The sequence below is a fragment of the Podarcis raffonei genome, chromosome 2, assembly GCF_027172205.1.
Source record: "Podarcis raffonei isolate rPodRaf1 chromosome 2, rPodRaf1.pri, whole genome shotgun sequence".
Lineage (NCBI taxonomy): Eukaryota > Metazoa > Chordata > Lepidosauria > Squamata > Lacertidae > Podarcis > Podarcis raffonei.
The window spans coordinates 53,010,502-53,037,634 of NC_070603.1; the positions used below are offsets into that span (position 1 = coordinate 53,010,502).

At 38.7% G+C, this 27,133-nt stretch overlaps 1 protein-coding gene across 4 annotated transcripts in view; it reads left to right on the plus strand.

Annotated features, from left to right (window-relative positions):
- The window catches only part of CPEB4 (cytoplasmic polyadenylation element binding protein 4), a 52,839-nt gene extending 26,386 nt beyond the window's left edge, over positions 1–26,453 (plus strand). For 2 of the 4 annotated variants that reach the window (XM_053376624.1, XM_053376625.1), the window contains 7 exons: positions 9,296–9,319; positions 13,008–13,181; positions 15,077–15,166; positions 16,548–16,666; positions 17,721–17,835; positions 18,085–18,266; positions 21,917–26,453. In XM_053376624.1, the coding sequence (XP_053232599.1) occupies positions 9,296–9,319; positions 13,008–13,181; positions 15,077–15,166; positions 16,548–16,666; positions 17,721–17,835; positions 18,085–18,266; positions 21,917–22,144 (932 nt within the window). In that variant the 3' untranslated portion in view covers positions 22,145–26,453. The remainder of the gene's footprint in view (positions 1–9,295; positions 9,320–13,007; positions 13,182–15,076; positions 15,167–16,547; positions 16,667–17,720; positions 17,836–18,084; positions 18,267–21,916) is intronic. The other 2 variants (XM_053376627.1, XM_053376626.1) reach the window with 2 other exon arrangements.
- The last annotated feature ends 680 nt before the right edge of the window (positions 26,454–27,133 follow it).

Genomic DNA, 27,133 nt, shown 5'->3' on the forward strand with positions numbered 1-27,133 from the left:
GGTACAATAGCTTGTGAAGAAAGAAACTGCTTCTATGATGAAACCTACTTTTCCCTTCTGGTGTCTGAAGAATTTCAAAGTCTGTGCCAGAGGATGCCACTGTCACAAAGAAGAGAATTGACTGTGTAACAAACTTCATTTTGAGGTCATTAGAAATGACATAGTTAATAGATCCTTTTTTCTTAGTGTCTCTTTTTCAAAATTAATTTCTTTTATGTTTTCATGCTGGTCTGATTTACCTTTTTGGATAGTATGAAAACTAACTGAAATAAATGCACTGATTATGTTTCTGGTTCTGGTTTCCTTATTTGGCTTGATGTCGATGTGGTGGTTGCAAGCTCCAGACTTATAAAACAACTTACAAAGAAACATAGGAGGCCAACTTGTACTGAGTCAGACAACTGATCCACCTAGCTCAGTGTTGCCTAGACTAACTGGCAGAAGCTTTCCATGGTTTCAGGCATAGGGCATTCACAGCTGTACCTGGAGGTGCTGAGGATAAAGCCTGAGACCTTTTGCATGCAAGGCAGATACTTTACCAGTTAGCCATTTCACTTCCCAAAGGTCTGCTGAAAAGTTCCAAAAAAGGGGCAAGGGAGTTCTAAGTTGAAACTGAGTGAATTAGACAAAGTCATCTCAATGAGAAATACAATTTACAGAGAGCTCACAAAGCTCCCTTTATCTCAAGCTAAGTCTTTCTTCCCCAGTGCTGGGTATAGGCAGAAACAGGACTCTTGAGGGCCTTCCTTCACATGAATTTATTAGAGCAATGATTGTGCAGTTCTTATCTATTTGTTGCTCAATAGCTGCAATACTTTCTTCATGGAAAGACTTCTGTTTTAGAAGTTGTTTCCTTTTCTCGGAACGTACTCTCAATGTGATATATCAGCCTTTATCCATCACACCACAGAACTGCAATTGCAATGGCCAAATGTTGCTATTGCAATGGCTGTTGCTAGTGACATCATGAGTGACAAAGCAATAAAGGCCTACTTACATGCCAATGCCATTTTGTGGGCATTTATTTTTACAGTTTCTTATGGCTGCCGGCTGCACTGCTGTGCAACATCAGTGCTTGATTGCTTATACAGCAGTATTTGAAGCTATTTGGCGGTTCCGTCTTTCCACAGAGTCATTTGAGGAACTATTAAAGTTTCTATCTCACCTAACCTGGTATTTAGTTAGCATTCAGCTGGACTGGGCAAATTTCAGCTGCTGTATTTAATTCTGTGATCACACACTTCTGTCTTTGGGGTCTGCCTTCCTGGGAGCATTTGTAGATCTGTTCTAATTAACTTGATAACTTGTAGATAAAGACACAATCTCTCTCATTTTCTTACAATGGAATTATCAGTGTCACTTCATTTTACAGCAAACCAAGTTCAAACTTGGAAACTCAAGAATTTTTATTTCTGAATTGTAAGCTTACCTCCCCACCCTCCTTTAAGCCAAGTGTTGGATGACTATTGACATTCAAAGCTTTAAATAAATTTCAATTCCTGCTACAAAGTTGTCTGGGTTTTTTTAATTAAATAGGTATTAAGTAAAATAAAAATATTAAATAAGCATTAGTTTATTGCACAATCATAGTATAAGCTGATTACTTGTAAAGCTGTATATTGAACATTCCATCTGAAGTTTAGTTTTGCATATAGTGAGGCTTGTTATTTAAATGAGCAAAGGATGAAGTGATTCTGGAGAGACTTGTTTGGAATATGTTCTGGGAGTTCAGACATACAGGTACATTCAGAACAGCCCCATGATGAGTACTCTACCTGGAGCTGTGACAGTGTTGCGTGAGCACAGGGCCAGTAGTGGCAACTGCACCAGAGTGAGCAAAAAGATGGAGATGACAGGTAGGGAACTGCCAAAGTTCTGAAGCAGAGAACTTGTGAGATAAGAGCCTCCCATCCCCTTAGCCTACTGTGGTTGTCCTTTGGATTTGCTGCCACTCACCTTGTGACTCCACCTTGGTTCTCACCTGCCACATTATGCCCAGGAATTAGTGTAGGTTTGGTTGTGTACAGTGGTGACAGCGGGAACTGAAGTAGGAACAGGGAGAACTTACCTGAGGAGGGGATGAGAGCACCAACCTCTTTCATGGCCAGTGCCTTGGCCTCCTTTGTGAGGAAAAGACAAAGTGTTCAACATGTTTTTAAAGTGCTTTTTTAAGAGTTCACGTTACCATACACCCTTGCATCATTTTGTCTCTTTTATCACTATACACCACACCACATGATGCAGTATTTCAGACAGTAGGAGTTTACAGGAACACTGCCTAAAGTGTTGGAACTTAGTGCTGAAGTACTGGATTATCCTGCAAACACCTACCAAAGAAACAGTATATGCAACAAAGCCCACTGGGAGCTGTGTCCATCTTTTTATTATGGCAACACTATTGCTGGACAGTCATGTTGACTATTCTACCATAGCTAGTGCTATAGTATATCCTCTTCCATCATTGCCCTGCAGTGGTCTTTTAGGTTGTGGTGGGGTGGGGATGCGCAAAGAAAACTAAATGAAACATTAATTAATATATATTTCAGTTCTTCTAGATGCCCTATTTCTGGCCAGTGTTTCAATATTCACAGCTCCTAAGTCAGAAATAACATTTTAAAGAGTTTGGGGGTGTCTCTTCTGCTTAGGCAGTGGACAAATGAACTCCCCCCCATTTATTAAGCAGCCCTTATACATGTTGCTCACTGCATCACTGTAATGTGCAGTTAACCTTTGTTTCACCTTAAGCTCAGTTTCCAACCCGTGTTTATATATACCTCAGCTCTTCAAAACTTAGCTCATCTTTATTGGAATAGGACAGCCTTCCCCAGTGTGGTACCCTCCAAATATTTTTGAGTACAAACCACATTATCACAGGTCACTGGTTGGAGCTGATGGGAATTGGAATCCAAACTGGAGTTGTTTCCTTCAAAATGAGGTACTCTCTTAATTTGAGAGCCATAAGAAAAGGGTTGACCAATTTGCAGCTACTGATTACATTGAGTTATTGTATCATGATGGGAAACCATATTAAAAAAAAGAGCATGCACCTGTCTAATTCAAAGACAAAGAACTAAAATTTCTAGATACCTTAAATGACAATGCTGTAGAATAGTTGGTTATGGCAGCAACTCTAGACCTGTTATTGAGTGGCTTCCAGGACCTGGTACAAGAGGTAAAATTAAATTTAAAATACCCTACATGTTTTTATTTATAATTTTAATGATAATTACATTTATAATCTGCCCTATCCTGTTGGTTTAGTGTTCCATATATACACATTTAATCTGGTTGTTAAATGTCAGCACAAAGAGGAGAATTCTACAATTTATTTTGCCATTCAACAACATTTCTTGGCTCATTTAATTTTTTTAAAGAAAAGTAACTTTTCTTTATTTTTGTTTCCTGAGAATCGGCCATCTTAGAAACAAACCATTCCATAATGTCTGTCTGATATTGTGAAAGCCTATGTAAGTTTGTATTGTGCATATGCATGTAAGATTTAATATTTTTGGTAATCTGAACAGTGTGTTTACAGCCACCCTGAATAAAGTTACTGATTTTATAAGTAAAGTTTCCTAATCAGACTGCTACCCAGAGAAATTACAAACAGGTTGTTACTGAAAGGTTGTAACTGTGGCTGGATTTATTGTTTTTTCTTTTATAAATAATTTGGGTTCTGTTTTGTAGTATACCTCAAACTTCAGGTATTTCACAATCTAGCCCTTCCAACCGCTTTGTCATTGCTATTTCTTACATTAACTTCATGTGAGCTAATCTCATTCACATTAGCTGCACATGAGCCACTTTCTCACATTAGTGTCCCATGCATGAATTGATCTTTCTCTTCTGATGCTGTAAATGTAAGAAGGGGTTTGGACAATTTGTCATGAATGAATTTGAGGGATCGGAACTTTATTTGCTGTTCTTAAGTGCTGGACCAGGTTAAGCAAAATTTGTGTTGGATATTTTATGTTGTAGCATGTAGGTTTCTTTCACTCAGATCAGAGCAATACAGTGATGCTCGCAAATTCCTTACTGCTTGAGTTATTCTTTGTTCTCTCTAATTGTAGCTGCCCCAGGAACAATTTTGCCTACAGTTGACTACAAAGTACAGAAGCTGATTCAATACCATCAAGATTCTCAGTATTTATGGTTGATAGTTGGCTCAATTTGTAACTGGGTGATTTTCAAGTACTGCACTCAAAATTTAGAGTATAGAAGCACATTGAAAATCTTAGGTCAATATGCAACATCAGCCACCAGGAACACACACCAATTTGAACCACCTGTTGGATCCCAGTAGTTTCCTGAGCTTTAGTAAAGTGCTAATGACCTTTAGAGGCTTGGCTTTTGATACCTCTCTGCACCTGGCCTGGGGTGGGGCCTGACAGGCCTCATAAGGACTGCTCCTGTGACTGCTGCCCAGCAAGCACTGGGGTATTTCAGCTGAAGTTTGGAAGAAGAAGTTTGCTGGTAGGTTCAGAGAAACTGTTTCTTAGCACACATTTCAGCTTAGAGCATTCATTGTTTCAATATGTGATGAAGGCTCCTAGCTTAGATGGTTCTCTTGCTCTCTCTCTCTTTTAAAGGTCTAGACAAGTTAATGGAGATTAGATACATCAATGACTATTAGCAGTAGTAACTAATGAAAAATGGGTATTCTATCTGCTTAACAAATACGGGGTAGTTGCCATCTTCATGAACTGCTTGTGAACTTTCCTATGGCATCTGACCAGTTACAAAGTGCTGGATTAGATGGATCATTGTTGCTGTGATCCACTTAGGCCATTCTTTTCTTGCATTCTAGTAGATCAGGTTAAGCATTTTAGCTTATGTTCCCTAGTTTACAAAATTTATGAAAGTAATTACAGAATAAACTGTACAGGAATTTTTGGTTTAACAACAAATGTGTTGCCACTTTGGTTTGTAAATAGTGTTGAAAAATGGAAACTTAATGGGAATCAGTAAACTGTTAGCAGGTAAATATGAGATCCTATAGATTTTTCCTTGATTGAATGGTTCTTGGTGGTTTTATAATTTCTTTTGTCAGTTTAATCATCATTCCCTTGACCTCAAGAACTTCATATCACAAGCAGCTCCACACTTTACAGAGTAATCATCTTTTCTTGGGATACACAAGGGTTTCCCATAGGCATCTGGTTGGCCACCTTGAGAATAGAATGCCAGAGTACATAAGCTTTTGTTCTGACCTGGCAAGGCTCTTCTTTTGTTCTTACAGTGTGACCAGCACACATCCTTAACAGTTTGTGAACAAATGAAGCTGCCTTACGGAAGCAGACCATTGGTCAACCTCATTTGTATTTGTCACTCCAGCAGCACTGGTTTACTGATGTCTGAGGCAGACAGTTTCCCCACCTCTTGATATCTGGAATTATTTTGAATTGTGTACGGTAGGGATCAAACTTGGGGACTTATGCAAACACTCCTCCAAATATATTAGGGAGATGTGGCTCAGTTGGGGCTCCCTGGCATGTTTAGGCAGGTGTTATATGCCACGCGTCTTTCCTTTTACAGTTTGTTTGCAGCAGGAAATATTGGTGTAACAGCATTGATGGGTGTAGTATTACATAATGTTTCAGGTAACGTTTTGGGGAAGTGAGCTCCAACTGCCTATGACAGTCATCCTTGCCTTCTATCAAAGTTCTCCTTTCCGGAGAACCTGCTTCTCCTGCAAAGCAGGACCATCCTACCCTCCTGTTTTCCTGTACTGTACTGTCTGCAGCCACAACTTTATCTCCCCCCACCCCCCATGTGTTGGTCAAACTTATCTTCTTTCATCTCTCGCCTGTCTTTTGTATCCAGAGCCCTACAAACAGGAATCGTGTCAGTTCTTCCTTCCATAGAGGCCTTTAATTGTTGGTCCTAGATAAATGAAGAGTAGAAGCTGGAATGGGAGTTATCACTACTTTTGGAAAGGTTAGCAGAAACATCAGTTTCTCAAATTCTATTCTAGAACTCTGTACCCATTACAGTTAATACCTGGATGCAGCGATGATGACTTTCTTTTGGAAAGGCAGCTACCTTCAGATACTAACAAATATATGTCTATAAATATTCTTAGAATGGTTCTGCTTCCACAGTGGGCAGATAATAAAGTGTTCTTCATTACAGAGAGGTAAATGAATTTTTAGCAATGAGTATAACAGGATTGCAGTTTTCTGGCACAGTGAATGGGGTTGGGGATGAAGTTACAGACTATTTCCCCAGCTGTGAGCCATTCGTGTAGTTTCAAATTAGGATTGAGGGAAATCTAGCAATGAAAGTTAGGTTTGTCAACAAAGGAAGCTGTGTAAATTGGCACTAAAATCACTTGATTTTCATCCAGACAAATTTTTTCTATAAAGGTTTTAGAAGCAATCTTTCTCTGCTTTTCGGCTCCTTTGATGAAAGACATATTTTATGTAAAGTGAACTGGGGCACTTATAAAGTAGTAGACTTCTCTCAAGTGTGTAACAAAAATACTGGAAAATGCTTCAGAAAATAGGGTGTGGCTATAGAATCATAGAACTGTAGAGTTGGAAGGGACCACAAGGATCACCCAGCGCAACAGTGCGGGAATCTTTTGCTAGGCTAGATCCAGAAGTGGCCCACCCATTGCTTATTACTTTTGACACGTAGGTGGGACCACCCGTGACACTTAGATGACATTGGGTGATATCAGGTGTGTGATATCACTTTCAAAGGAAGAATTTGGCAAATACTTTTAAGTGCCCTCTTAATTCTTCTTTTGGAGCCCCGGCTTGAATTTCAAGGCACAGTTTAGTTTAAATTCAGTGCTGAATACAAGTCCCACTTTCAGCAGGGATCTGTTCTGCTCAGGGACTCTGATATAGAGCCCCTGAGTGGAGCTGATTAAAGCAGGGCTTGCTTTCAGTGCTGAGTTTAAATTCAGTGCTCAATGCAAGCCCCAATTTCAGCAGGGATGGGTCCACTCAGGAGCTTCCAAATGGAACTAATCCCATTAGGGCTTTCCTTTGGCATCAAATTTAAAGGCACTGAATGCAAACCCCTTTTACAGAAGAACAATCGGGAGCACATTATGCACCACAGCCCATTCAAATGGGTCTTGTGGGCTGAATTAGGACCACAGCAGGCCTAATTTGCCCTGCAGACTGAGCTTTCCCACCCCGTCTTAATCTGTCAAATTTAAGCACCCTGTGAAGATTACCACTGGGGCGATGCACTTGTGCTCTGCCTCTAGCTGAAACTTCAGTCTGTGCTTGAGTCAGAAACATCTAAAACTTTTTGAAATATATGAAACAGGGATAACATCATCTTCATCTCAGGAATGGTTTGAGAATCACTATAGCATTGTCTAGATAATATCAATGTGGATGACACAAATGTCACTGTTACAGAAAGGTAGCCGTGTTGAAGAAGTGTGCATGCACACGAAAGCTCATACCAAGAACTAACTTAGTTGGTCTTTAAGGTGCTACTGGAAGGAAAAAAATTTTTTGTTTTGACAAATGTCACTGTATTTCAATACATACATGAATAGGTCTACATATATTTAAATGAGTTTTTAAAGTTGTAGTGTTTGGCTGTGGTTTCTGTGAGAAATCTGTGTTAGAGACAGCTTGGAAATCTGCAGCAGGAAAACCTACTGCAAGTCTGTATTATTTTCTTGGTACCATTTATGTCAAAACCAGACTCTTTGTGACACATAAGTGACAGAACAGGGAGTCTGCCAATTCAGCATCACTCTCATGGGCCTCACTAGGAATTGCAGCTATGTTGACCAGCTCGTCAGTGTACCAAACAAGGAAAGTTGTGTTGTATATTTGGTTTTGTTAGCCAGTTATAGACCACAAGCAGAACTTTATAGCTTTTTAGGCAGGGAATGCTCTGAAAACACTTGAGGCTCTGTCAGGCAAACACAAGGCAGAGTAGTGTAGCTAGATTTTTTACTTCAGTAATTACAGAAACACCCTAGGCCTTTCTGGTTTTATAAACAATGAAATACTTGATGTTTAGCAGGAATTATTGTCAAGACCTTCCTTTCCAGTATGTTGATACTGAGTGTTGACTGTCCACTGTACAGTTATCACCCCTTTCTAGCTCCAGCCCTCTGAACATGCTGCCAGTTTTGCCTCATCAGACCCTGTGTGACTGAGGGGTATTTTAATTTGTTTGAAAGGAGTGAAGAGAGGATATAGGCGAGAAGAGCCACTGGCAAAAGCTCTGTTCTGTGGAGAGAGTTGGTCAAGTAAACGTGTTGGGAGTGGAGATATCGGGAACAAAAGTAACAAATCTTTTAGGAAAACAAAAACAAATGTTTTGCAGGGTTCATATTTTCTATTTTTTGTTGATGAAATGCCTGAACCCTCAGAGTCAATACAAGTGGTTCTTAAATAGTGGGTTGTAAGCTTTGCTGTATGTTCCTAATACTGAGTGTTGAATACGATATAATGTGACATATGATGCTCTCTGCCTAATGGACTATCCCTTGTTCTGGAAATTAGGGGGATGTAATCTTGTTTCTGGGTTTAATAGGTAAAAAAGAATGCTGCTGGTTGCTGCTCTGTGCATGAGGTGTTTGTTGATGTGTGAAGCTTTTTAACTCGAAAAGCTATAGCATAGCTGTATTTTTCTTCTTCACTGGCAGCATTGAGAAGCTAGAGTATTGGAGCAATTTATTCTCGATGGCCATAGCTGACAAATAACAGAGGGAGTGCAATAGATGTAGGTAGAAAGCAACCAGTTTTGATGCCTCATACCTAATCTACAGAGTCCTGCATTGGTTTATCCCAATTGATCATGTGCTTACAAGTGACTTGCTAGATGTGGGGCTAAACTGGGAGTTGTAGGCCCTTAGACATTGACCTTCCTGTCTTTGATGTCATGGTGTTTGATTGGTCCTGTCAGTTTTTCCTGTGTAAATTTTTCACTGGGGAGGGTGGTACCTTGTAACCAAATGTCATGGTATGGAGGAAACACGCAGAATGCTAGAACTGAAGTCGAAAGATGCAGTGTCCTAGCAACATGAGAGAAACAGTCACTACTAATAAAGTTGCAGATCTGCAGGGTGCACTAGTGAGCACAAAGCAGCTAAAGAGTGAGTTTTCAAAATGAGATCTCTTTGCTAGCTTCTGTCGTGTTGTTGTGTACCCAGTGACAAAAGATGTGGGTATGGGTGGAAGGTTTCTTATGTGGTCTGCAGCGCATTAAAGCCTAAGAACCACTGAGCAATCATAAGGGAGGTGAAACAATATATATATATATATATTTAACAATGTTTGAAAGGCTGTTTTTCTTCTCATTTGACATGCAGCAAGGACATATGGGAGAAGGCGAGGTAACAACATTCCTCTTTAATTTTCTGATGTTTAAAATGTCTCATGGCACAGCTAATGCACAATCTGCTTCTGTAAGGAGGTCTGGAAGCAGTTTTTTTTAAAAAAGCCAGGCTTCCTCAATTTGCATGCTGTGGTAACCTTTAGTAACTTAATGTAGTGGCTCCCAAAATTAAGACTACCTAGGCAGAATTAGGATAGTTATACTGAGGCATGGGGATGAGGAGGCGTCAATCAGTGTTACTACAGTGTAGACTATATAATATATATATAGGTCTGACCTTATGTGTGGGTGTGGGTGGTTGTTGCTTAGAAAAGCACCTAAGTGACTTGGGCTCCAGGTCTATTTTTCAAAGGTGACTTTGGCCATGATGCACTGTAATAGGAAAAAGACAATGGTTATCATATGTACTCTGTCATGGGTGATTTAATACTGCTTCTTAAATAGTGTGCCCTTGTGGAATCAGATTGCTTTTCTGGTTCTCTCTTGTGAACACGCTAAAAATCTCTGTGTCTGAGAGGTGCCTGGAGCCTTGGAACTGTAATTGTGTGTTTTGAAGAGCTCCTCAGCTGCTGCTTCATCATCATCATAATAATAATAATAATAATAATAATAATAATAATAATAATAATAATTAATTAATAAATAATATGTCATCCATCTGACTGGATTGCCCCAGCCACTCTGGGCAGCTCCCAACAAAAATTAGTAAAAGCACAATACATCACACACTAAAAACTTCCCTAACTTGGGTTGGGGGCACTAGCAATCATAATTTGAAGTTGGGGGGAGTTTCATGTCATTTGTGAAAATGGATCCTGGCAATTAAGTCACTTAGGTGCTTTGTGGAATGAGGGAACTGCATTGCTCGGACTTCATCCTCTGAACTTGCATGTTGAGTAAATAACCATGAATACATGCCACTTTGCTTAGCTTCTTCAACACTTTCTTGCTTGGGGTGAGGGAAGCATTTCTGCAATAAGAATAGAGTAGTAAGGAGAGTTAATGCTAAAGAAAAGGAAGAGTGGCTATATGTAGTCCAGGAAAAGGGTCTGCAAATTTAGTTTTCAAAGAGAATTCATCCCTTTCAGTGGGTTTCAGATCATTACATTAGAAAGCAAATGTTCTAGAATGCTGGTAATGATAATGGGATTAATATTGTTGTGCTCATCTTCTAAACAGGAGTCGTATTTTTTTGATAGGTTGTGGTAAACTGGTTCACTGTTTATTAGTGACTCAGATTTTATTGACATGTTTGACTTCTGGGGGCACCCCTTGATTAGAGAGGTGAGGCGTTTGAGAGGAGGAGACAGATCTTCTTACACTGATATGCCCTTTAGCCCTTCAGCCAAGAACCTTAGATTTGCCACTTCCCATGTCAAAAGGAACCTATGACATTCCTGTTGCTGCCCTTGTTGAATGATCACAGAGAGGAAAGCATGACAGTGCCAATGACAATATGTGTAGCTTGCCATATTCAGTATATAAGGAACAATGTTTTCAACCATCTTGGTGTACTCTAAATAAAACTGCACTGTGATGTTTCATCAAAAAGGGATTGTAACACATTTTTTCCTTCCGTGTGAATGTTAATATAAAAGAAACTGGAACACTAGCCAGAAACACAAGTTTCCAGCCTGTCTTGAAATGATACAGGAAGTCAGGTGCTAAAGTGATCAGTTTTGTCTATATGAATGTTAAGCGGTATGAAACAAAGTACCACTTTCACAGTAACATATGCAGTAAGTACCATAGCAAGGAGACCCCTACATAATTAATAGCAGAATGATTCTTGAAACATGGCTTTCCTAGATAATCCATTAATCTTGTATAACATCAAGGTACTGGTTACTATTAGGAAACAAAACCACCTAGAGTCTACATCGGTCTGTGGTGATACATCTGTACCTGGACTATATCACTTCAGTCTGAAAGAGTGAAGAGTCACAGAACCAAATGCTTCCTCTGCAAAAACATCATTGTACATTGAAAGCTGGCATATTAGGGGTAAGGCTAGGCTATAACCTTTCCCCCTGACATGCTAATCTTATATGTGTGGGGACTTTTCTTATATGGAAAAACACACAATTGCATAAGTTCTTACTTCTCGTATGTAGTGGCACAGCCAAGACTGATGAATGAGCCTCAACTTGTTTCATGTTGGCTAGGAAATAAGCTGAGAAGTAACCAGTTTATTTCTAAGCCAACTACCCTTTGTTTACTGGATTTTACTCATCTACTAGTGGTGTTCTGGCTCAGGCAGTAGTGGTAGCAAGCTGCAGGGAAAAGCAAAGGAGGGGCGTCTCTCTCTTCCTTTCCCTCCTTCTCATAACAAAATCAGGGAAATGTAGTTTTCCCAACAACAATGTTGGTAGGCACTGGAAAAAATGATTTTCCAGGGGTTAATTGTGGCACAGGTACCTACGAAGGTAGAAGAAGGAAACCTTCTTTCCTTGCTGATACCACCATTGGGGATGAAGGGAAGGACTTCAATAATGTTTGAGGTCAATATTCATTTTGGTGGTATATTTCTATACTTTTGTGATGACCAGTGATTTTTGCAAATAAATTTGGCTGGCTGCTCACAGGAGGAAGTTTGGGAATAGGCTAGTGGGTAAGAAGGGGGTGCGTAGAAGTTTGAGAGTCTGATTGGATGGAAGAGGAATTATTCTATAGATAACAATAAAACCTGAGCTGAAGAAGAGTTCAGGGGTGACAGTAATACTTGCTTCAAGGTTGAGGGGCAAGTATTAAGTTTTTATTCTGCCTTTCCTCCTGAAGTTCAATGAGGCATGCATTGTTATTCCTTCCCCATTTTATCCTCAAAGCAGCCTTGTGAGGTAGGTTAGGCTAAGAGAGAGAGACTGCTCCAAGGTCTTCCCAGCATTAGTCTAATAACCTAACAATTATGTGATGCTGTATGCCAAGCATTATGAGACCTATGAAACTCATACTTCCAGGAAGAGTTACAGCATTAGTTGGTTTACTGTGTCAGTAAAAACTAGGGCTAAAGAATTTCAGATTTGGGGAGGGGAGTATTTGTTTGGTAGGATATTTTATTACTACTGTCACATTGTGACTGTTCATGATTTCAAGTCTCTGAGATTAAAGTGTAAATTAGATGTGGGATATTTCATCTGAACTATGCAGTTATATGGGGGTAGCTGAAATCTTGCAACTTGCAATTCCACAGCATTCTTCATACGGTATTGGGGAAAGGCACCAAAATTATTCTTAATATATTTGATAAAGCATTTATTTGCAGCATATGTTTGAAAAATATTCAGTTTGGTGTGTGTTGAGAAGAGAATTGGGGGATATATTGACGGTAGAGGTTAGCCATTTAATGATTTTGATTGTGCTTGTATTATATTATGGTACATTACCTTGAGCTGCCTGCATAACAGTTGACAGGAAAAAAATATTGAATTAATAAATAATATTAAGATGAAGTTTTCCTATTTTGTTTCATAGATAGTATTAACAGGGCATCTTCATATACCCAAGAGGTCAGGCTGTAGGAGTAAGAAAGACATGTAGTTAATGTTACTGTTAATTATGTATGCAGAAGGAAAAATGCTCTGACATGTCTGATGTAGCAGTTAATATTAATGAAATAATTGTATCTATCCAAATAGAACTTTCTTCTGTTAGTATGTTTTGCATTTTCCCCCTCTTTTCCATTGTAGGTCAGTCTTCACTGTTCCCAATGGAAGATGGGTTTTTGGATGATGGACGTGGGGATCAGACGCTCCATAGTGGCTTGGGATCACCACACTGCTTTTCCCACCAGAATGGCGAGCGAGTGGAACGGTACTCCCGCAAGGTGTTTGTAGGTGGTTTGCCACCTGATATTGATGAAGGTATACTTGGACATCAGTATAGCCAAGAATACCCACATTAACCATAAGGACCAAGGCTTAATTGTGACACGTGGGAGGGGTGGACCCTCATGTCTTGGCTATGTGCAATTTTTGGGGGGCTGTGAAAATAATTACCTAAGCTATGAGCTGCCAAATATGCAAGCTGCTGGGTTATGAACTGTGAGGATAAGGAGTTATGAGCTGGACAGCTCATGCGATAGGTTTTCTTTCCATCTAGTTCCGTTAGTTGCATATTATGTTGAATGACATCATAAAACTCTTTATGAAGGTCTTTTATTTTGGAGATGGCTGTGCTTAAGACTTTATGTTAAAGCCATCAATACAGGCACAAATTTAGATCAGTGTCTGACTTAGACGTGGAGTGCAGTGCTTCGATTGTTTTAGGGAGCAATACACAAGGCACTGCCTTTTTGTAACAACTGTATATTTCACAGGGGGAATGAATTATTTCTACACCTCAAATCTGTTTTAAGCATAATGAACACTGTTGGGGGTGTGCCTAATAGGGTGAGAGTTATTGCAGTATAGGCTTTCATTTGAAAACAGGGTTTAAGTAGATGGACAACCATGGATGAGTTTCTTTAGCTGAATGGGTCTCTGCCATGGGTATCTATTTTGTATTGTTCATGGTTGGTTTTGGCTTTTAAAATATATATGTTGTTTTTCATTGCTTTTTGCTATTTTTATTGTGCATTGCCTTGAAACATTTGTGTAGAAGGCAGTTAGTTGATAATAAATAAATAATAGATCCCTCTAGGTAATTAGTTATAAGAACAAAATAATGCCTCATTTTTAACAATAATTTACATTACTTTCTTTGGGATAGCTAACCCTAAAATACTATTTTCAAATTCTGTTAATTTGGAAAAACAGTTCTTAGTAAGCTGCTAGCAATGTCCCAATATCTCTTTAGCACCTCTGTTGCTTGCATGCATATGAAAGTATCTGGGAGGCTTGTGACTGGGTCAGAGATCATTTGCTTTTGGGAAAAGAAATCCTGACACATGTTGCAATCCAGAGGATAGTTTGAGAGGGATTTAAGGAAAATAGTAAATGAATGGAAGTGGGTAGATCACATATATTTTATTTATTCAGATACTGTGTTATAGAAAAACACTAAATTTTCTTCCTTTAAATAGCTTTAATTATGAGTTTGTTTTAAAATTAGACTGACTTTAAGAATTCTCTATCTGCTATTGTTAGCATGAGCTGTACAGTAGTTAGATTTGTGTAATATTAGCCAGTATGTAAGTCACCTGATCTGAATTTTGAAATGGAAGGAGGCTTTGAAATGGCTGCAGCAATTGCTTTCTGTTAATGTGTTCTGTGCATACTGTCTGCATCTTCGTCTCTATGGCTATTACATAACTGCTTTCTAGAAGCCCTGCCGAAGTTAGTCGGAGGTCAAGCTCAGATAATGTGCACAGATGTGGCATAAACATGTGATGTGAGCAGGCATGACTAGACCGTGTGATATTCTTTTCTCTTTCTCCCAGCGTTTTGCAAAGCAGCTTGCAGAGCAGACTGCTCAACACTCTGATTCAGACTCTGCACGCTAGCTGTGGGAGAATGCCTGAAGCTAGGATCTGGTAGCTGTTTAGGTTCAGTGATTTCGCTCCTTTGAGTGGCTTGCTGCAAATCTTTATTTGTAATCTAAAACACACAGCTTCAGTATCTGAACTGTTTTCTTCATTATTAGACATATGTTTTGACTTGTCAAACCTTCCCTTTAAACAATAAAAATATCATCAGCTCTCTGTCTGTTAGCGTTACAGAAAATACTTGTAGGCTAGACCAAAGTGTTATTACCAACTTAACCTGAAATCACTGTATGATGTGGTGTTTTAATACTTGCTTTTCCCTCTGACCTGCAGATGAGATCACCGCTAGCTTTCGCCGCTTTGGCCCTTTGATTGTGGATTGGCCTCACAAGGCTGAAAGCAAGTCCTATTTTCCTCCTAAAGGTAACACTTAGTATTTTATATGTTACATATATGTTTATATGTTTATATGTTACATTGTGTCCTGTCCTTCCTCAGAAGAGCGCAGGTTAACTGTGATCTGGTGACATCTTGTTTCACCTATTGAACTTCACAACTGAGCTGGGATTTGAACCTGGCTCTCTTGGTTCAAGCCCAACACAATCCACTAACATACACAATATTTTACTATTATGTGGGCACAGTAAAGTTGCAGATTATGGATTTATTTATTTTTTAGTATTCTTCTCTGTACCTTTTGTTTTTTTGAAATTGTTCTTCATTGCTGCTATTGCTCTAAGACCCTGTTGTACTTTGAATACTTTAGTTGGGCTGTAGATTTGTTGTTGTTTAGTCGTTTAGTCGTGTCCGACTCTTCGTGACCCCATGGACCAGAGCACGCCAGGCACTCCTGTCTTCCACTGCCTCCCGCAGTTTGGTCAGACTCATGTTTGTAGCTTTGAGAACACTGTCCAACCATCTCGTTCTCTGTCGTCCCCTTCTCCTTGTGCCCTCAATCTTTCCCAACATCAGGGTCTTCTCCAGGGAGTCTTCTCTTCTCATGAGGTGGCCAAAGTACTGGAGCCTCAGCTTCACAATCTGTCCTTCCAGTGAACACTCAGCACTAATTTCCTTAAGAATGGATGCATTTGATCTTCTTGCATGGGCTGTAGATAAGAGTGCTCTATTTAGTCATAGTTTAAGATTATTTTTATTTCTGCTCTCATTCAGTAAATTACTTGGTTTATTTAATCCAGAAATAGGGAATCTGTGGCCCTCCAAATGTTACTGGACTCCAACTGTCATTAGCCCCCTGTTAGCATAGCCAGTGGCCAGGGATAATAGGAGCTGTAGCCCAACATCTGGGGGGGGTGTTCAGCTACATTTTACTCAGAGTAGATTCACTGAAATGAATCAACTTGACTAAGTTATGCCCATTTATTTTAACAAGCCCAGTTTGAATTAAACTTAGTTGAATACCATTCCTAGAGAGCCATAGGTTCTCCATCTTTGCTTTAACTTCTCTCCCCTCACGCCCTGTTCCTTGTTCCACTTAAATCTTTCACTTTGAATGACAAAAGCTTATGTGTTACAACATACAACTGTATAGGGAGTTTGCCATTGAAGTTGTGGCCAAGAAATGTAGGAAGCTTTGGCTCTTGAAGCCTGCTCCCACTCTTATTAATAAAAGCAATTTGTTTAGATCAGAGCTTTTCCAACTGCTTCTCCAAAAAATCTTCATATTCCCCAAATATGGGCTAAGGATTCGTTCATCTTGGTCATGTGGAGCCTAAGTAGATAACTTCAATGCTCAGAATCTCACAGAATTTTTGCAACACTTGCCTCTGTTTCTTTATCTACATAGGATATGCATTTTTGCTGTTCCAAGATGAAAGCTCTGTGCAGGCTTTGATTGATGCATGTATTGAAGAGGATGGAAAACTCTATCTGTGTGTTTCCAGTCCCACAATTAAAGACAAACCGGTAAGTGGAATTGTCAGGTATGTGTAATTTGGAAGAAGATGTACACAGAAATTGGGTGCATAAGTGCTACATTTTCACAAGGCATAGGTTGGCAATACATGCTTTCTTTCTACGTGAGCACATACTACCATTATTTTTCAATAAATGTGCACTTTTCTTTGGGTTGGTGTCGAGATAATTATTCCAGAATAAAGAATAGCAGGCATTAGGCCAAACTTGGCTAGTCTTTACTAACCTGATTTGGGGCCAAATCCCACATGTTTCATATCTGATCTCCAGCATAGCCCCATCCCCAAAGAGACCCTCCTATACTATGACCCACTTAATCTATTTTCTCACAAGCGGAGATCTAACTCCCACTTCAGTATGAATCCAAACATGTCTGCAAATAGACTTCAATGGGCCTTGCTATAACTATCAACCAGCTGACTGGAGGTTACAGCAAGATGCTTTACAGTTGCCATATTATGTCAGGTGATTGATGGGTGGGCACCCCTACCCACCTATAATCGTTGGTCTGCATGGCAGGAGTAGGGGCCACTGGCTGGATGTGGCTCTTTATCTGTTCTAGGGAAACGCTGAGGACTAGCCCATTTGTCACAAGTAATGCACTTGTGTGTGTGTGCGCGCACACGCGCACACACTGTGCATCTCCCTCCCCTCAGTCCTTAACATCTGAATAATTTAATGTGTGGACAGAGGCTTGTTGTGATGACTGAGCCATATCTGAGTAAAGGACATGGTTGTTCATCTTTCTTAGACAGATGTGTGGACTGTGCAAGCTGCTTCCTTGAGGAGTGCCCTCTCTCCACCCTGGTAGCCTATTGCGCTCCTGCTTCAGAAATTCCATATGTGAAACCTGGCTTTGTTATTGCTTGACTAGATAAGAATGATTGCTAGGAAAGTAGCCTCTAAAATCCCATGGATGTGACATGCAGGAAACACTGTTGTTGTAGCATCTTAATGATGTGCATGCTGCAGGGCAGGGTGGTGGTGGGATAATTCGACTGTCAACTTGAATTGTGAGTGGTAAAGTCTCATCTTCTGCTTGTAGGTTCAAATCCGGCCTTGGAATCTTAGTGATAGTGACTTTGTGATGGATGGCTCACAGCCTCTAGACCCGCGGAAAACCATTTTTGTAGGAGGAGTTCCACGACCCTTACGGGCAGGTATGGTATGCAAAAACAAGTGCAGTGGCTCGTTGATTCTATCCAAGCTGCCTTACTGCTGTGAGAGAACATTGTGTCCTTATTTCTATTGTAGAAGTATGCCAGTGCTTGCTAAATTTAACTTTTGCTGACACTCCAATTATTTCCAGATAGAAGAGTACAAATAAACATGCTTTTGCCTAGGGTCTAGAAAGAGAAGTTATGTATATAAAATATCTGGGTAAATCATTTGTTACTACTTTATTTTAGTGGAGCTTGCAATGATAATGGACCGGCTGTATGGAGGAGTTTGCTATGCTGGAATTGACACAGATCCTGAGCTGAAGTACCCAAAAGGAGCTGGGCGTGTTGCATTTTCTAATCAACAGAGTTACATAGCTGCTATCAGTGCCCGCTTTGTTCAGCTGCAACATGGAGAGATAGATAAACGGGTAAGGGCTAGAGCACATTCTGTGTATTACTCAGCATTATTTCATGGGTTTAATTCCATATAAGTGCCCGTGTGTGGCAGGAGAAAATGTATTAAATGGAAAATATTATCTTCCCTGTATTCCTAGCATACATGCATAAAAAAGCCATACCACACACAAAAAAGCTATACCACAAAGCCCCTCCATCATCCCAGAGATCCGGAGGTGGGGGGATCTAGTTTAACATTGGCTTTTTAATGCCTTCTGGCACCTTCTAAAACTGTTGTTCCCTTCAGAGAAATTTCCTGTAGCACAGCATAAGCCTGTGTTCCTAATGTTATCCTGTTACCTCTGCATGACTTGCTTTGCTGTTGGCCTCTTTTTCACCCCTGCCTATGTGCTGGAAGTAGAATGGTCAATTGGTTTATGACAGTAGAATGCAAACTGCTGCACTATTTGCATTCATTTCTACAGAATTTGTGTGAGTCTCTCCGAGTCCTGTTTTAATTCAGTGCAGGTTACACAGCAACAATATGCAATCATCATTTTATGTTGATGTTAGTGCTGGCTTCTTAATAACATATGTTCACAGCACATGCCAACAAAAGCAAAAATAGCTTATGTCCATATTTCCCTGTATGTAGCTCATTGTCATCCTTCCTTCATTCGCCAAACCTTTATTAGGCATTACAAATATAGGCCATCATAAAACATCCACATATAAAATTTTAAAATATATACAAATAAACAGCCATGTAAAAATATGTAATAATGAGAATTTTCGTTGGAGTTTCTTCCTGCTAAATAGTGCTATTCACCACCCTGAGAGATACTATTTATAAAAACTCAGCCACCCTTGCAGTTACTTCCGGGTTAATGTCAGACAGATATTTTCTGATATTTTCATTGTGCTGTGTCATTCACATGGTGAGGAAGAAAGAGTTAGGAATAAGGAACAGGCAGTATTTTGTTGTGGTGTAAGATCTTGTGAGCCAGCTCTGTCACTGTTGTATTGTTTTACTGTTTCTTAGCCATTTTACATGTTTTCTTCTGGGGTTTTGTGACTCAGCAATTTGAAAACCATGATTTACTTGATTGGATTTTTAGGGAGAAAAAGCAAATTGTGCATATTGTGCATATTGATTTGTGGTGCCTGGTCCTTCTCCGAGTTTAGAAGAGCTGTCATGTTTCAATTTCTCATACACAGTAATGGCATACAGGTTAGATTTACTGTTGCTAGCAAAAGGTACCTGAAATCTGAGCAGGAAATGAAAACATTCCTGTCCATGTCCTCCAGCAGATCTAGGCATATGCAGATCCTTTCTAGACTGAGTCCCCTTTGCAGAAAAGCCGTTCCCCTTGCTGGATTTTCATGTCCAGAATCTGCATCTGTGTGTGCACTTCCCCCTTGGGGAATGGAGCCACAGATGCAAGTCAGACTCGCCACTTTTGCACAATCAGATCCCAGTTTAATAAACTAGGATATGTCCTTTGCTGTCACTTTGTTCTACTCTTCACATGAGTGGCAAAAACAGACCATGGTTTCCAGTTACATGTGAAGCAGGGACTATGACTAATGACTTCCAAACAAGCCAGATTTGCAAGACAGCTTCCGATGCAGCCACTGTCAGTTTTAACAGCACCAGTCATCTAAGAGGAGTTCCCCCCCCCCCGAGGGAGGAAATCTAAATTTAGACCCCTTCAGTAGGGCATTCAGTGGGGGCTACCACAGTTGGTGATAGCAGTGACACCCATTTGTTTGGCAAATCCAGACAGTCAGTGTGTACTGTAGTCAGTGAAGATATCTGGATCATGTTGTGCCTCTCTTTTTGTGTGAAAATCTAGACTTTGACATTTGTAAGCATTTAATGCTGTCTCAACCACACACACACACACACACACACACACACACATGTTTTTATAAAACTCAATTTAAAGCAAATATCACTACAGCCTCTGAAATATATTTCTGTCTAAAACATATTCAATGAAATAAGGAGTTGTTTATGCACACTTCTTAACATTGTTTAGGAAACAGTGCTGTTCAACATTCAAATATTTTTAAAATCCTTGAAACGGTGCAAAAAGACAAGATGACACAAGATCCATGATTGGACTGACTCCCTTTTTAATAGTAAATTTAGTTGGTGGAAGGAACTGAATCAGGCAGTGGAGGGAACATTGGTTTTTTTAAGCATCTCTTCCCCTCCCTATTTGCATGAGTGGACTGGTGGACATTCGTTAACTAGAGGAATTATCCTGTTAACCGAATGTCTGCCAGTCCACTCTTCAAACAGAAATTCATGGTAAGACCAATTTCCTTCCTTTTCCCACTTCAGATTGTCCCCCTAATACTACCATCAGCCTGACATATGGTTACTGTATGTTTTGCTCTGCATGGCAAATAATCCAAATTGCTCCCCCCCACTCCACCCCATAGCTATTAAGAAAATGGGGGTGGGGGTGGGGGGAGAATTAAAGCCTTTTTTCCCTGTGCTGTATTTCAGATCCAGATCAGGCCTTTTAAAATAAAACCAACAATCCTGAAGAGATCCAATCACAGATATCCCTTCTTGTGTTGTTTCAATGGTCTCTTCCCAGTAGTGAGGCTTAAGCAAATATTAAATGGTTTTATTTCAGCAAAACTCCTCAATCACTTGTTCTTATGGGGCACCTCAGTAACTTTAATTAAAAAATACTTTCACATGTTCAAAATTGACTTGACATGCTGCCAGTTAGGAACAAATACTTTTTTAACCAGCAACACAGAACTCCCCCAATATGATACTTCGATCAAACATTTCAGCACAATCAAAATCCCCTTTCCTTTCTCCCTTGCCAAATTATTGCCTTACACATCACTTACATAATGGTGTGTCTTGTATAAAACGAAACAAATTCTTAACATGTGCAAGCATCCTAAGAATTACTGGGGGGGGGGGACTTCTGTAGGTTTGCATGGTGTCTCTTAGCATGCTGCCAAAGATATGGTGATGACCACTAGCCTGGATTGCTTTAAAAGAGGGTTCGGCAAATTGATAGATAACTTTAAGCATCAATTAGTAAAATATTTTTATTAATAATAATAATAATAGCAGTAGCAGTTGTATTTTCATCCTGCTCTTCCTCCAAGGATCTCAGGGCAGCATATATGCTTCCTCTCTCACACCCTCAATTTTATCCTCACAGCATCCCTGTGAGCTAGGTTAGAGTCAAAGAAGATGACTTGTGCACAATTACTCAGTAAGCTTTATGCCTCAGTGGAAATTTGAAACCATCTCTCTGAGGATCTAGTCTAGAACTCTGACCACTGTGTCACACTCCACATTCAGAGACCTACAGGTATAGGACAGTATACAAATTTTAATAATAGTAATAAAATAACCTTCATAATTAATAAACAACTTATGAAAACCAAATTACTGGTAGACATATAACAAGGGAAAGCTATAGCTTTCCTGTCCTGTTTGTAAGTTTCTTGGAGGTATCTGGTTATCCATTGCTGGCAACAGGATGCCCGGCTAGTTGGATCCTTGCTCTGCTCCAGTTGAGGTTTTCTTAAGGCACAGTGGAATATTCATTGAGGCATCTTTATTAACAGTTAGATTGCAGTAATCTACACAGAAGACACTCTAGCAGTGTAAACTTTCTCTCTCCTTCTTTTAACACAGGTGGAAGTTAAGCCATATGTCTTGGATGATCAGCTGTGTGATGAATGTCAGGGGGCCCGTTGTGGTGGAAAATTCGCTCCATTTTTCTGTGCTAACGTTACCTGTCTGCAGTATTACTGTGAATATTGCTGGGCTGCTATCCATTCACGCGCTGGCAGGGAATTCCACAAGCCCCTGGTGAAAGAGGGAGGAGATCGCCCGAGACATATTTCATTCCGCTGGAATTAAGTGATTCCTGCAGCGTGTTCATATGCAGGCCTCAAAATAAGTGCACTCTTCTGTTATCCTGATTCCCATGCCCTCCCTTCCTCTTCTCTCTTATTCAAGATAGCATGTCCTACTGTTGTAGTCTGTAACTTAACAATAGTGTAACAAAAGAATGACCTATAATCATATAGGTATTTTGTAGAATCTTGTCATTAAACTGTATTGGGAACTGCTATTCATATGGATAACACAGTGCATGGAAACCAGGTTCTCTTACCTTTAGTTACCCAGGGGGACTCTGCTTTCCTGCTATCTTTTCTTGAAGGAAGAGAGAACAATATTAAGAGAAGAGAAATGAAACAATAGAGTATTTTGTTTTTTAATTAAATTATTGCTAATAACAAAATCAATAGAATACTTTTATGAAAAGTAATCATGAGATAGGAACACTATGAATCTATTCTGACACTTTGTCCAACCCACCCTTCCTTCTCCCCTTCCCTGCCCAAACCTCTGGGAAGCCTGTTTTCTTGCCGCCTATGATTTTATAGCAATGGAAACAGTTAGCCGTTAACCTAGTAACAGGAAAGAGCATGTTTAAAGCAACAAAAATGCATGAGCAAGGTTTAAAGCAGCATTAAGTTAAATGTTTTATTTAAGGGTTCCGAAGCTATTTTTTTAGCACAGTACGTGTTTCTCACCGTGCCTCCGACTTCCCACCACATTCAAACTTTTACTAATTGAGTAGGCAGAGCTTAGATCTGTGTTCTTCATCCAAGCAATCACATTTTAAAAGTTCCTGAATGTAAATCCTGGGTCAATTTACTACTGGGGGTGGGTGGGGAGTGCACTTATTCTTTGTTGTTGTTGATGTTGTTGTTATATTATTATTATTATTATTATTTTTAAAGAAGAAACTTCATTATCAGAATACAGCCCTAGAAATCCTACCAAAGCTAAAGTAATGACAACTAGTGAACTGGCATGTCCTCTCCTGAAGAACAAATGTATAGATTTTATTTTTGATGGTTATATAGAACTCTATATCCTAATTTACTAATGTTAATCAGGGGCCAGCCTTTGCTCTCCATTTTGACGTGAAATACAAGAACCTAAAGATATACCTCAAGATTATGATTTTGATTCCCACCTCCCCCGCCCACCTCTAAGACACTAGTAATTAATTCTAACCACACAAATCAAAATTTGGCTACTTACTGGGCTTACTCTGGGACGTAAATGTGTTTTAATCTCCGAATGAAATTGGATCATCAAAAGCATAAGAGGGACAAAGTGAAGTTTGTTTCCAGGAATGTTATGCACTGTTGGTTGAATGAATATGCATTGCATATTGGCAAAGAAGAATATGCTTGTCTTTCAGCAGAGAGCAAGTAAGAAAATCTCAATAAATAATTCTTTTTGGAACTTAGCAAAGAAAATAAAGAATTTCAGGGCTTTAATGTACCAACTTGCTGAGAAATGCATTGGTTGTTTGAACCATATAAGTGAGAACACAGTAGATGTTAAAGCTAAAGCACAGGGTGGTGTTGGTTAGTTTGATATAGTCACTTGAGCTCTGTAAAGCTGAGAAAATTGATAGGAGTGAATGAGTTCAGTTCTTAAGAAATGATTTTGTAGCAGTGTGCAAAACAACCCAGTCCATTGGCAATCTGAACTGGCATGGTACCACCATAGACTCTTAAACCAAAGACTTGCCTTAGCACAGCTACAGACAAAAAAAAGCAAATCTCTTCTGTAAGCCCTCTCCCTCCCCTTTCCTTCCCCCTCCCCAATTATCTTTGAGAAGCAGTTTTGATTTTCAACACATAAAACATACCTTGTTATTTTCCAAAGGTCAAAATGGAGACATTTGCTGTCTACTCGTCAAGTAGAGAAAGGGAGCTGCTTTTAATGAAATCCCTGCAAATATTGACAACAGTAAATGCAAATGGAGAGTGCTCTTTTGTAGACTGTCAGGGACCTTTTTCTCTGAAGTACATAATTATAGTTGGAATATTCGTTTTAATTTTTTTAAATGCTTGTAGGTGGCTTGGGGTGTCTTATTGTGCCGATCCTACCCAGTGAACAGGTGAGATGGGTTACCATTACAAGAAATAACACTGTTTGAGAAGTAGCTTTGAATAATAATTTTTTCCCTTTGTACATGACCTGCTGAATTTCGGTACAGTGTTTTTGTAGCTAACTTATTTTGTCATGCACATAATGTATATTTGTTATGCACTACTTTTGTATATCTTGTTTTTCCAACAGTGAGCATTTTTAGGCACACTTTTCACTGACGGGATATCTCTTTATGCAATACCTCAATTTTTCATATTGCAAAGAGTAGCTTTTTGTACTTTTATTACTGAGAGATCTTCATATACTTCATTTTTTAATATAAATAATTTTAATAAATTTTATTTTCTTATATTCTGCTTTTTATACATTTCAGTGCTCTGCATACATTTTGAATTATGGATGTTGTGCACTGGCAATGCTATTTTAGAATTTGCAGAGAAAAGAAAGCATGTTGCTTAAACATCTTTAGCCCAGCACCAGGTATTTGGTGTACATATAATTTAAAGAAAAAATACTTATATGTAAAGTTGAGACTTAAAAAGAAATTTTTAAAAAGCATGAAAGTGACAAATGAGAGAGTTTGTCTTTAGACCCTTGAAATTTAATGCATAAGCATAGAGTAGAAGTTTAAAAGTAACATCCCAAATTGTCTACCGCTTCTTAATAGGTTTTTAAAAGTAATACACAAATGCAGATGTTTTTTGGTGAATGTTTAGCCATTTTTAATCTTAACAAATTGATGTTAGGTGTTTGCAGAGATGTGTCTGCTCTTTTAAATCATATGTAAGGAAATAAACCCAAGCCTGCCCAGTGGTGGGCATGTAATGTTAGTATGCATGACTAATATTAAAAGAAAAATGTTATTCTACTAATATTCACTTGTGGTGATTGTGTGAAAAGCGTGTTTACAGATTATTTGGTTACACTTCAATTTACAGGGCATAAATGATTATCTATATTACTCTGTACTCTAGATAGTGCTAATATAATATGTCCTTCTGATTACATGGGAGGGTGGAGTTGCCATGTCGCTCCAAGCATAACTAACATGTAATTAGTTTTAAAATCTTAGGGTATCACTTTATTTAAAGGGGTGTAAACAAGCATGTCATTTTCTCTCACAAGCATGGCACTGGCCATGTACTTACAATGTAGTTACAGAGTAATTACATGGTTATTTTTGCAATGTAAAATAAAGTGTTTCTGATTATTTTATATGTAAAGGAACCCCCACTGCCCCGTGCTTTTTTGGTATATAGTATCTACTTCTCCATACACAGACCTCTGCAGAAAGCAAATCTAAAACTTGCAGTGAATGACTTTAGTGTTTTATAAGGATGCTGTTGGAAAGACTTGATAATTCACCCCTTTTTTGTTTCTTGAAGAGTTAAAGCCTTCTGTTTTAAAAGGTGATTTAAAACTTGAATGTGATGAATTGTGGCAAGTTAACTTCAAGTTATGTGCAATACTTATTTCAGACTTCTGGAAGATCTTTGCAGTGTAATTCTTTGTTTTTAATTGCAGACATTTAAAAATGTCATTTTCTACTGTTCTAGTAAATCCTCTTTCTTGCTGGTGTTTCTAAAGAAAAGAATCAGAAATCAATCTTTCTACTAATGTAAATTTGAGATTATTTTTTAAAAAAAGGAATAAAAGAGGTTTTGGTCATTTGCTTTATTTTATTATCTTATTTTAAAGCTACTGTGATTGATAGCATTGTAAGAATTGGGACAATATTGTATTCAACTGTTTTATTTTTTATATTTTTAAAATTTAAAGTATAATTAGTTTTTATAATTTTCATCAGATTCTTTTGTTATATTTTTTGGAAGTGAAACTTTTAGCAAGTGGGTGTCTAGTTTTTACTAATCCCTAATATGTTTTCCCCCGATGTAATGCTCATATTATCAGAAGGAAAAGTTATTTAAGTATGTCAGTTACTTGTACTACTTGGCTGAATTTCCATATAGTTTTTACTGTGTATGGGGAGGTTGTAGTATTTATTATAGCATTTTAAATAAGGGTAATTCATTTTTTATTAAAGTCATTTTCACATTAAGTTCATATTTTTGTATGTTCTACTCTAAGTTATAACACAAGTTTCTTTTTTAAGAGAGTTCATTTGTTGAAGTGCTAGTGGAAAATTAATGTTATTAAATAGTTTGCAAATGACTATTTATACCAGTATGCATATAATTTTTAAATATTTGTAATGTGAGATGTTGAATGAATAAAACTTTTAACTCAATGACTACTCAAGCTGTTATTTTGAGCTCTTCAGCATTGTGACATAACCACTATTCCTTTTTTACTTCATTATTTTATGAAGGAACAGTGTGGCAGAGTGGAAATCATTTTGCTACACGTGTCTCTAATTCAAATCATTGGCCAGCCATGAAGTGCAGTTGTTGTCCTGAAGGACAGCCATATCCCAATATTGCTCAGATTTATGTGATTGCTGTTAGTGATAACAGTTGTAAACCACTTTGTTCTAGAAACAACTAACATCTGACCTGCAGTAGTGTTTTATTCTCTGCTTCAAAAGAAGTACTAAAAATTAGACAATGATTCTTTTATCCAGCCCAATGAGTTTCACATCTTATGACTCCTGTAATGTTCTCCGTATAATCATAAGCCAGGAAATAGTTTTAGTAAAGAACTATCTACAACAGATCTTCTCTCCTTTTGCTACTTTCTCTCTGGCATCTAGCCCTGCTTCTTGCTTGGGTCAAACCTGCTAAATAAGAAATAAGCTAAAATGCTCACATTTATCCTTACAGCTCCTGAAGGAGCCCTAGTTAACCAGAACAGTCTTCTGTACTACCTTAGATTAACATGCTTAACATGTGATTATTATTATTATTATTATTATTATTATTATTATTATTATTAGTGAATTTTCTGAGTCATTCTTGAATTCCATAATAC